The sequence below is a fragment of the Manacus vitellinus genome, unplaced genomic scaffold (assembly GCF_001715985.3).
Source record: "Manacus vitellinus isolate BGI_N305 unplaced genomic scaffold, ASM171598v3 scaffold_29_pilon, whole genome shotgun sequence".
Classification (NCBI taxonomy): Eukaryota; Metazoa; Chordata; class Aves; order Passeriformes; family Pipridae; genus Manacus; species Manacus vitellinus.
The window spans coordinates 3,370,230-3,381,881 of NW_021940207.1; the positions used below are offsets into that span (position 1 = coordinate 3,370,230).

Sequence of the window (11,652 nt, forward strand, 5' to 3'; positions counted from 1 at the left end):
ACAAGCCACACTTTGGGTCCCAAGCACACGTGTCCCGGGGGTCTGCCCTGGTCCCCTGTGTGAGATGAGGGGGCACCAGCTCTCCAGTCCTCATTGGGGTGGAATAAATTCCAGTATGAAGAGGATGGCTAGGATGCCCCGACTGGGAAAAGCTAACTTTTATCTAGTGTTATATATATATATTTAGAACCAGTGAAACTGGTCTCTGACCAGTCCCTATTGTCCCTGAGCAGGTCCCTGAGGGTGGTGGTGGAGTCTCTCAAGGGGAAACGCCTCCTCATGGATTGGGTGCTTTTCTATGATGTCAGCTGCTCTTCAAATGTGGTTGTGAGAGTGTTTGCTTCTGCTAAGGACCCATCTGTGTCACAGAATCAGGAAGGGAATAACAGCCCTTGCTCCTCCATTCCACCATGCCCAGATGGCATCTTCCCTTCCCTCCTGGGAGCTGGCAGTACCTGGGCTGAATCCCTCCAAAATGAGTTTGAATGAAAACAAGTAAAAATCCAAGATATGGACCCAGGCTCAGGGCTAGACCCCAGCTGTCTCTGCTGCAACATTATTATAGTGGCAGACTTTAATTATGTGGGTTTATCACTCTTTGTGCTTATCACGGCAGCCAGGGCGAGTTTGTCTTCTCAGTTCAGGACTATTTAATGTGGTGCATTGGAGAAAGCTGTCTGAGAGGCATTTGGAGGCCAAATACATCTTTCTTCTTATCTTTCTTTGGCGGCTGGAGTGACTGTCTCACATTACAGACGATCTCACATTAATGATGCTGAGACTGAGAATGAGACATCCCCTTCCGCCCCCAGAGCTTGCATCAGGCACAGGATGGTCCCAGCTGGCTCTGGGGCTGAAAGCCAGGCCAAAAGCTATATTTCACACAGCAATCAGCCTGAGGCTGCCAGGAGGTGAGGACACAGGTTCACAGTAGGTATTTGGCAGAGATTGAGTGGCTTCCCCAGGCAAGCTCCTCTCCATTCCCCAGCAGGGCAGGTAGGTGCCTGCAGGGGCAGGAGCTGCCAGTGGGCAGCAGAAAATAAATACACGGACATAAATCTGTTTTTCCTCAGCTCTGTGCTTGACCTCTTCCAGGACAGCTGCTAGAAACTCTTTGCTGCCTGACACTTGCTTGTGTAGGCTTGTAAAGAAACTCAGCAGCATAGCCCTTCATGCCCAGCCAGGGAATGCTCCAAGGGGAGGGGGGGAATCCCTGGGGTGCTGCAGCTTTATGGCAAATGGTGGACAAGGTCCTGCTTTCTCAAGGGAGGCTTTTGGCTTGTTGGTCTTATCCCTTTCAGGCAACTTCCACCTCAAAAAGCATTCCTACAGGTTCCCTGTCTCCCTTGGCTGGGCTAGGTCCCACAACCCATCAGTCTCCATGCGTGCTCTCGCATGGCAGTGGTTTCAGCACACAAAAGGATGTCCCTTCCCCAGCCAGACCTCACTGTGGCAGACACCTGTTTTTCAGTGTCCTGCTCACAGGGAGAAGTGTGAGCCCTGGCACCACTTCTCCCTTCCTGGCATCTCCCACTACTGCCATTACTGCAGCTCCCCACTCCCCCCCTGCCCAGTTATCACTGGCCCAAAGCACCCCCTCCTCTGCACACCAACCCCTCCAGCACTTGGCTCAGTTTAATTCCTTTTAATTTGTCATCCCTTGCTCAGAACAGCTGGGACCAATTTGCTGCTGCTGTCACCAGAAAGAAATCAAGTTAATGACAAGAAAGACATTATAATTTAGGAGACCCATCAAGCCTCACCGCCGTATTAATAAGGAACAGGGAGGATATTGCTGCTGCCTGCTTTGCTCTTCTCTCCCACACCTACAGCCCCAAGCCATCCTGGGAGCCTGTTAACAATACCAGGCTCAAGCTGCCTTTTTTCAGGTACTGCCTTGTATTTGCATTTGTGTTTTCAAGTGATTTCTGCTCTGGCTAAAGGGAGATTCACATCTCGCTACAGCTCTTCACTTGTCCAAACTTATCCTGGCCTCAGCTCCAAATCTCTCTGATGGGACTGATTTAAACAACCTCCTTGCACAGATGGAAAAGCAAATGGCTTGAGCTGGGTTTCATTCCTATTTTTCTGTGGCAATCCTGGCTGACAGGCGGTGAGTCCATCTGGCAGGAGCCCGAAACACAACAGCAGCAAGTGCCGTGCTAAAGCATCATCTGTGCGAGCTGGGAGCCCTGCAAGATCAGGGCTGGGTGAGAACTTCTTCAGCCCCCTACCAGGGGAGAAGGGAGGTAGATGAGGCATTTCTACCGATTATGTGTGTGATGGATCATTGAACAGCAGCAAAAAGCTAAAAGAAAGAAAACAGAGTAAATGGTGATAGTTGCAATGAAAAGCACCCATTTGCACCCAGTGGGGTGGGTGAGCGTGGCCATAGAAGCATTTAAAGGTTTTTCCTCCTAAAATAGGATTTGTGTCTCTCTGGTGATTGTCTCTGTGCAGATGTAGCTGGGAGGTGTAACAGAGTTTAATCCCTATTCCAAAAGCCACTGGGTTGCAGTAGGAAACCATCCATCCTTGGAACTGACATAGGTCTGATGGGCCCTATCTTCAAGCATCTCCTCCCTTGCTGGGAGCACCAGACTTAGGAGGCGTCTCTGTGTCCATGTGCTGTTCCTCACAGCTCCTGGCCTGCTTCCTTGCCCCAAAGGTTTAACATCCCCCCAGTGCAACAACTCTCCAGAGCTGAACAGGTTCTTTGGCTGACAGTGGTGCAATTTTATTCTGCAGGTGTGTGTTGGGACATGCTGGGATCAGCAGTGAGGTACCCTGTGCATGGCTCATGATTATCCACCCTAAACCTACTAGTAACAGGTTTGGGGATCTCTAACCCCATTCAGGAGGTCCCAATACTTGGCTTTTCTGTGCCAATGATGATTTTGGTCACTAAGCCTGACTGTGCTTGAGGCAGGAGTTGGGAGAACAATTTAAAACAGCAGGAAAGACCAGGCTAAGCAATCTGGCATCCTTTCAATTTAGCACCCAGGGGGAGCCAGAGCATCTCCAAGCACAAGCTGTAGGGAGACATGGTCCCACTGCAGTCCATGCAGGACCCTCCGTGCTTGGTGCGTTTTCGCACCCTCTGGTCGTTCCTGTGCTAAATTCATCTTTCAATACCAAGAGGGTGAAGCTCAGGCTGTGCAGTACTGCACTAGTGCTGCAGGAATGACAGTGCAAGTACAGCTCAGCGCTCTTTTAGACTCACTAAGGTTTGCCTTAAGACAGTTTTCCAGCAAATCCCTGCCGGATTCTGGGGCAGGGACCCAGGGGTGCACTTGTCTCCTCTGTCTTTGTCAGACGTGAAAACAACTCTTGACCCCCACCTTTGGCCAATCTGCACGATCTTTTCAATAACCCCATCCCGGTTTTGGCCAAGACTTCGGCAAAAGATTGATGGTGAAACGAGGCTCTGGGTTAACCCCTGCACTGCTGCAGCAGGTGTTTGTGAGGGCTCAGGCTAGTCCTGAACAAAAACCTCCTGTCTCTTCTCTGTGCACAGGCAGCCTTTACCTGCAGCGTGATAGAGGCACTTGAAAACTGAAGGCCAAGGAAAACCAATTAAAATAGAAAAACTTGGCACCCCTGTAGGCTTTCCATTAAATTTTCCCTTCTGGACCTTTCTCCCAGTGCAATATCCTTTTGCTCCCACAAAGGCTGTGGGTTGTCCACTGGGGATGTTTTATCACCTTCAAGGTCTGGACAATGCAGGCCCTGCAGCAGGAGACATTTTGTGTGGAGCAGCCTCAGTTTCCTTGGGAGTGATGCCCTGAGCCAGGGTGAGGATGCAGGCACAGGATGAGCCCCAGTGAGATGGTAGGACTAGTCTGGACGTTCCTCAGCCTAGAGGCACATCTGCATCAATCTCAGCAAGTTTAGGCATGAGGCTATGAGGCTCAGAGCCCAAAGGGTGCTGGGTTTGGCATCCATAGCAGTAATGATTCATTCTGCTCCCAAAAAAGGGTGCAGAGCAAGCACTGTCTGTGCTCCACAGCACAGACCCTGACCTCTGCCCACCACTGCACAGGCACATCCAAAGGGAGACACAGGAACGTGCTTCCCTTACCTCAGCGTTCTCAGGAAATCTATTTCTTTCCTAATATCCCAACAAACCCTTAGCAAGGCTGTTATACACACATATGTACCAACATAGGTGTATTTAGGCTAACTTCAGTTTCATAAAGGCTTTTACAGAGTAAATGCAGCAGCTCACACAGTCAGGGCTGCCTTTCCTGGAGAGGTGGGACACAGGGAGCACCAGTACTCCTCCTCCCCTGGCTCAGTCTCTACCTTCAGCCATTTTCAAAAAGCCAGAGGGACCCTCTTCCTCATCCCTGGGCCTGTAGGAAAGCACCTCCTCTTTCTTTCCAGACTTTTTTTTTTTAAACTCTGTAAAGAAATATACTTAAAGAGGTTCAATTTCAATCCATCAATCAAATGTTTGGAAGAATTGCAACCTCATGAAGATAAATCAGGCTACAAACAGTGCTCAGAGGTTACTTATCCCACTGAGAATAACTGTAAAAAGCCATACTTTTTCCAATCAACAGCACACCCAGGGAGCCCATCCTCACAGGCAAGACAGAAAGTGCCAACTACTTGTAAATTATATTCATGGACCTTTTATGGGGCAGATGCTACATTATTGGACTATGGCAGGGTAGAGAAAGTAATGAAGGCAAATAGTGCAGAGCCTTCAGAAAAACAAATGAAATAAGGGTTTGACAGCATGATCTGTACTTGGTTTTGCTCAAAGAAAATTGCAAGTTCTTTTCATTTTCATGCTGGAGGTCAGGAAGGGCTGCATGGGCTCCCTTTATTCTTGGGCAGGGGGTTGCTGACATGAGTTTGAGAGCTTAGATGGAAATTGTGCCTCGTGGATTTTTAAGCTCCAGGTGAGGTGCTGGGGTAACCCAGTGCTGTGGAGGGGCAATGCCTCGCTCATGGGTAAGTGGGAAAAAACTCAGCAGGGGATGGTCTTGAGAAGGATCCCCTCCCCCCATGCTGCTGCAGGTCCTTCCTTCCTCCACCTTCTGAAAATGGTCCTTATGCATCCTGCTTGGCAATGGGACATGGGATTCCTGCCCTGTGGGCTCTGAAGTCCCCGCAGGGGGTGATGCTGTACAGCCACCATAGCAGTCCCCATCCTTCACTGGATGAGAACCCCTTGGGAAGTGCACAGAAACTGCTGCCATGTTCTGAGGGTTGACACTGCTTTTCCCAGCAAGCAAATCACCCTCTCCAGCTTGGCAGTGCTCACTCAGTCCCATTCTGATGTGCTTAATCCCAGGCAATGTGCAGGCTCTGCCTGTGCTCTACATCATCTATCATCTGCATAATAAATATACTAAAGCAGACAGCTAAGTACTGGGAATATGGAACCTGGCAGGAGGTGGGCAGACCTTCTCATGCCTTTGCCATGGCTTGTTATAAATGGGTTGTACTGCTCAGAGTTATCTTCCAGATCCCACGGCTGACAACATCCTAGAGCTGTGCTGGGGGCAGCACTGATGCTTGGAGCCCAGACTCCCATCCCCACTGCCATGGCTGGGGGGAGCCTCCCTGGGGTAGGGGCTGCCTGCCTTCTCCATGGTCCTTCTAGCCCTTCCCTGTTCCCCTGCTCCACAGGATAAGCTCTCGCTCCTGCAGGTTGTCACAGCACTAATTCATTCAGTCCCTAAGGTTTCACTGCAAGCTCCCATCCCGCGTAACTATCATGTTCCTTGGGAGCAGCTCATGCCCCTTCCTTGCCATGATATAAGCGATTATTAATGCATTAGTGTTGGGCTGCTGAACCATAATGTTTTTATAGTCAATAGCATTAAGCATTTAATTACCCAGCGGGATGAATTGATGGGCTTCTTTCTTTGCTCTACAATTAAAACTAAGCAGGAGAGATGCAGTGTAATTTTCAGTCTGCCTCAAGCTTCCTCTGCTATTTCATATACACAGGGAGAGGAGCTGTTGCCTTGTAAGGGATGGGAAGGAGAGGACTTTTCCCCAAGAAACCATGTTCTCACCTCCCTCCCAGGGTGCACATATCATGATCACACGCTTGCCCAGCTTAATGAGACACCAGTGAGTCGTTCAGGACCAGGTTTCAGGTCTGACGGCACCAACAGTGGGGATATTATTCCTCTGAGTCTTATTTTTAACTGCGGTTGTAGGAAGTTTCAAAGCAGTGGTTTTAACTCGCATCCTGTCAGTGGGAATTTCTGCAGTGAGAGCTGGTAAGTGAAACAGCCCAATGTACTGCTGGGACGAGGCACAAACAACCCAAGAGTGGTCTGGGCTGGGACAGTACTTTTAGCCCTCCCTTTTGATGGAGTTTGCTGTGGAGGAGAGGCTGGGGCAGATGGAGAGCGAAATCTGGATGGGCTCAGTGTCCCTGACTCCTGAGCTCTGACTTCTCCCAGGCTCTCAGGTGGTCTCTACACCTCGACACCTGCACAGGTTGCTTGAGCTCTGCAGGCACAGCCAAGTGCAAAGTGATCCTCTCCACAAAAGCTCAGCTTGTGTCTGGATCTCTCCATGCAACCATGAGAGCCCTCAGGGTGGCTAGTCCCTCCCACTGGCAAGTTGAGGAAAGAGGTTTGCAAACTGCATGGATGGGGCTCAGTAGGCAACTTTAGCTGGGAGAACACAGCACAGCAGCTCCCTGGGGTAATGATACAACATTTCCCACTAAGCTAAAGAAGCCACCTGGCATGCTTTCCACTGGCACTGATGCCTGTTTTCGAGGGCAGTTTTGGCTCTTGCTCCCTGGCAGAGGCTAGGGCACGTTATACTGGGGACACGTGTGCATGTGCGTGTGTGTGGCTCTGCTCTCCCTGGTGGCATTTGGCTCTGTTCTGGTTCTAGAGGTAAGGGGAAGCCCAGGGTTTCCATGCCAATCTGCTCTCTGCCTTCACTGAGTGATGGGTGCATGTGGCTCCCAAGGCAGGGATGAGCTCACCCCCTCACTCAGATACAAACACAAAAATAAGGGGAGTGGAGAGAGACTCCTGCTTTTCCAGTTCGGACTCAAGATTGAAATTTTTTTGATTGAGAAGAAAAATAAGAAAAAAAGTTTGACTGGTTTGGTTTTGCTCCAGGCAGTGTCTGCCTTCTGTTGGCCCCGTGCCTGGGAGCTGCTGTGAAATGGAAATAGCCCAACACAGACCTGGGAGCAGAGAGAGTTTCCAGCAGGTAACGTGTGAGCAGCACGCTCCATGGGGCTGTGCTAAGGGGCAGATGTGCTGAGCCACAGGCAGGGTGCAGATGTTTTACTTGAATGTCTTGACAGTCATCCCTGGGGACCCAATGCTTGTCTGGATCCCGTTCCCTATTGCCCCAGCTCTAGGAGATGAATAGGATGCATAGAAATGCCTGTGCAAGGAAGAGCTTCCACCTCTGGGCTGTCTCCACAAAGGTCCTGGAAAGCCTTCCCAAGTGCTGCAGGGCAGTGCAGGGAGATGTGCAGTTGCACAGGACTGTGAGGTGAGCTGGCTGCTGGCCTGGGATTGCTGAACTGGGATCACCTGTAGCTTCTCTCCAGATTGACTTGCCCTGGGATATAAAGGCATTTGCATGCATTGCTTCAAAACACCTGCCTATTCCCATCTCACTGACTTTCTCCACTCCAACTTCCTGCAATCCAAGAGAGAAGAGTGCTCCCAAGCCTCCCTCTCACCACTCAAATTGCTCTATATCTCCCTATCCTGGTTCCTCCTCTTTATCTCACACCTACTGCAAGTCCTCTTGGTTTCAATCCCACTTCTCTCCCTCATAACCTTTTTTCCAGGGCTGCACTTGTTCCTCCCACTGAGCAGAGCCAGAAGGGAGTCCCTCCTGGCCCAGAGGCTCTGGGTGTCTGCATGGGCTTGCTGGGGGCTCACAGGCAGGCAGCAAGATCCTGCTGCCAGCTCCAGGCAAGAGGTATTAGGGAGAGGAACTGGACTGCCAGAAGGGTCATCTTACGGGAATTGGCTCCTTCTGGAAATAGAAAAGCCCTTTTTCTCTGCAGGGTACCAGAAAAGACCACTCTGAGGAATACCTGGAAGTCAGGGCTAAGTGCAGCATGTACGAAACTCCCTGTGTGAGTCACCAGGACGTTTCCTTGTTCATGAACCCCAGGAAATGGCACAGGGATGTGCTGGGTTATCACCTGGCATCTGCTGGAGTGACAACTGGTACCTCTGGCTCCAGGGGCCCATCAATACCTTCAGCATCCCACCTCAAGAAAGGATGGTCTGCAGAGAAGAAATCCCGTTCTCTGCCAGGCACTGTCATTCCTGCAGCCTAATGTGTCCCAAGCTGCCCATTCCAAGGCACAGGACGTGTGCTGGTCTGCGGCCACTCAAATTAAATGCCATTCGTCACAGCAAGCCCTGCGCCAACTTCATACTCATCAGCCTTGAGGGCTCTCCTCTTGGCATGGACAGGGGGATAATGAAGAAAAGACTTAATTAGAGTACCACACAAACCCATCTCATTTGATGACCTGCATTAATCAGGGCCTGGGGATAGTTTTCTCCACCTGACAGGTATTTGAAGTGAGCTGTGCGGTTGGGAAGAGAGAGAACAAGCCTTGAGTGCCTGGTCCTGCTGAGTTACCATCCATCATCTGTGGTACCTGCTGGCATGGGAGCAGCACAATGGGGTGAGGTGGGCACTGGTGACAGGGGAAGAGGTTTTGCCAGTGGGACATGGGGATGCTCAAGAGGTTATAAGCAGCACCTAGACCTGGGATGGGTAAATTTGCTTATTTGGTGGTATTTTTGCTGCCATCTTTGCCATGCCTTAATCCACATTGGGCTACTGCTCAGACCACACAGCCACTGAGCTTCCCTTGCCAGGGAAGCAAGCTGGGGATGGGGAACTTGGACACATTCAATGACTTTTTTTAGCTCGTTTCCCCCCTCTCTGAGCACCCGCGGGGTGTTTGCATGGAGATCCCTGACAGTCTTCCGGCAGCAATTGCCTTCACCAGCCACTTTTCCCTCTCCTGACTGCACTTGGCTACTGCTTATATCTGGTAGGTATCAAACGCGGGGCGCGTCTCAGACTCTCCTCCACATCCCCAGATCTCCTGGGAGTGATACAGGAGGCAGGGTGGGATGTCCGGCTCAGCTGTGCCCACAGAGGCTGTTTCGGGGGGCCGGGTGACCCCGCGGGCTCCCACCCGGGACAGGCACTGCAGCCTTTTGTCACCATCTAGTGGAAACACGCAGCCGCGACCAGGCGCTGGTTGAACAGGACGTCTGGGGACACTCACTCCCCTCACCTGTGGTTCCTGTGGGGATCCCCCCGAGCTGGTCACCCATTTTTCATGGCTTTTGGGGAGGCCGTTTGGCTCGCAGCCCAGCTTCCCCTCAGCCCTGGGCAGCAGCAGCTGGGTAAGGTGTCTCCAGTGCTGCCAGGCTTGGGAGAAGCATAGGGGATGAGTCTCTGCTGTGCCAGAAACTGCAAATCCATGGCAAATCCCTCCTGGGGTCTCCACTAAACCAGTTAAATTCCCTTTAACTGTGGAATTAGATCAACGCTCCCAACGCTGCAACAAGAGACAGCCATAAAAGGACCTAAAGTATATTTACTGCACAAATAGAGCTGTTAAACCTGCTCTTTTGGCCAAATTACCCTTCATCGATGCTGCTCTGCAGACCTCCCTTGGCTCTGAAATTTCTGGCAGTGCCTGCAGAGGAGCGGGGCTGTGCTGTGCCACTGGGCCAGCCTTGCAATGTGGTGTGTTCCCAAAACAAGGCTAGCCTTGCTCCCCTCCAGCATCCTCCTGCCCCCTGCTAGGGCTGCCTGGAGGTCCTGACCACAGGTAGGATACAGGCCCAGCCTAAGTGTTGGAATCTGCAATGCCCTGGCTACCTTCCTCCCTGCAGCATCCCAGGCCCTTTATGGCCACAACAGCAGCTGGCAGGTTCGGGCCATATCCAGACCTGTTCAATGGTGCGTGGATTAACACAACACTGTAGGCAGAGTTGGTTCTCACTCCTCTGCATGGGGGTGCTGTGCTCCTTTCCCTGAACATCGGGTCCTGCTGCACCCTCAGAGATGCCAGTGCCAAGGACAACCTTCCAGCACGCTGCTGGGAAGAGAGCTGGAGCACAGGCCATACAGACATGTCCCTTGCCAGGGCTGGGAACTGAGACTGGCCAGCTTCCAGCCCAGCTCTCCACTGATCCCACCACTGGCACTGTGTTATTAGACACACGCAGTGTCCCACCAGCCAAAACTGCCCTTGGCTGGAGCAACAGTTGTCCCTTTCTCACGGCAAACCACCCCTCCCACAGCATGGGGAGGAGCCAGGGCCAGCCCCAGCACTGGCAGCAGAGCTGTACAGGCAATCATAGTAGGGGATTTTGTTGCACTACATGGATGGCAAGGAAAGTGCAATCAGCTCTTGCTTCAGACAGATAAAAATGCCCTCCAGGTCTCTCTGTCCTCTGTCTCCATCACTCTGCAATCCCTCGGGCCACCCTGGGTCTGTGTCACTTCTTCCCCCAGCCACTTGGGGACAGCTCCTGCAGCACACAGTGGGACACTATTTCATGTGCAGAGTCCAGCTGCCCTACACAAAGGGTTTTCCCAGCTGGGATCCCATCTGCCTGCATATGTGACCAGGGCTGGGATATGGGCAGTCTCCCCTCTGTTCCAGCTCCCTCCCTCCTTGTACTAGCTGATGGTGGCAGGCTCTCCACAGGCTGGCTTGCTCCTGGAGAGGCTGGCTGATCCCATCACCTCTTTGTTAGCAGGTGCCTTTAGCTATAGCTCTGCCTGCCTGGAAACTGCCTCTCCTTGCCCAGCAGAGTAGAAAGAGGCACTAGGACAGCCTAGGAGCCAGTAATATTGGCTCATCCACAGTGTGTCCCTTGCTTTCAGGTGGCACTGAGCAACCCAGGAGTATCCCCTCAAGGCCATCAGGGCCATGGAGGTCTGCATTCTTTGATAATCTGCATTTTTTTTCTTTAGGTCTCACTAGGATTTTGTGTTCCCTAAGTCAGGGGCTTCTCTCAAGCAGGCCCTGGAAGGGCAAACTGGTATAGTCGCACATGCCCGAGTCAGGAGACCCCAGGAGCTGGCTGGACACCCAGTATGAAGTGGGAGGGGAGGTAAGGCAGTGGGGAATCCCCATCAAAGGAGGACACTCCAGTCCAGGGGGAACACAGGAAGGGGGAACACAGGCAGGGGTAACGCAGCACTCAGCCGTGCCAGCACACCAGCAAGTTAAATAGGAGCACCGGGGGTCATTCCTATCCTGACTTTACAACCACCGGGGTAAAACTCCACAGGATGAAACCTGGTATCTTCTTCCAATGACTGAATTCAAAAGCATTCATCGGGCAAGCACGGGCTTATTTTTTTCTCCAGCTTTGTGCCTTTTCTCCCTGACGGGAGAGGTGGAGGGTGGCAGCTGCAGGGTGCTCCTGTGCCAACTGCAACCCCAGCAGCTGTACGCTGACCAGCTCCTGCGGATTCTTCTTCCTGAGGGCCGGCAGAGGATGCCCGCGGGGGAGCGGAGCGGGGCTGGCAGATGCAGCGCTGGGGAGACCCCAGCCCCAAAGAATAAGGCGAAAGTGTGCTCGGGCAGGGTTCCAGTGTTCCCGGGTGCCGCGCTGCCGCAGGGCCAGCCGTGGAGGGTGGGGA

At 52.1% G+C, this 11,652-nt stretch overlaps 1 protein-coding gene across 1 annotated transcript in view; it reads left to right on the top strand.

Annotated features, from left to right (window-relative positions):
* Positions 1-11,057: 11,057 nt before the first annotated feature.
* The window catches only part of NCL (nucleolin), an 8,547-nt gene continuing 7,952 nt past the window's right edge, over positions 11,058-11,652 (top strand). Inside the window, exon 1 of the mRNA XM_029960735.1 lies at positions 11,058-11,117. Coding sequence (XP_029816595.1) covers positions 11,058-11,117 — 60 coding nt within the window. The remainder of the gene's footprint in view (positions 11,118-11,652) is intronic.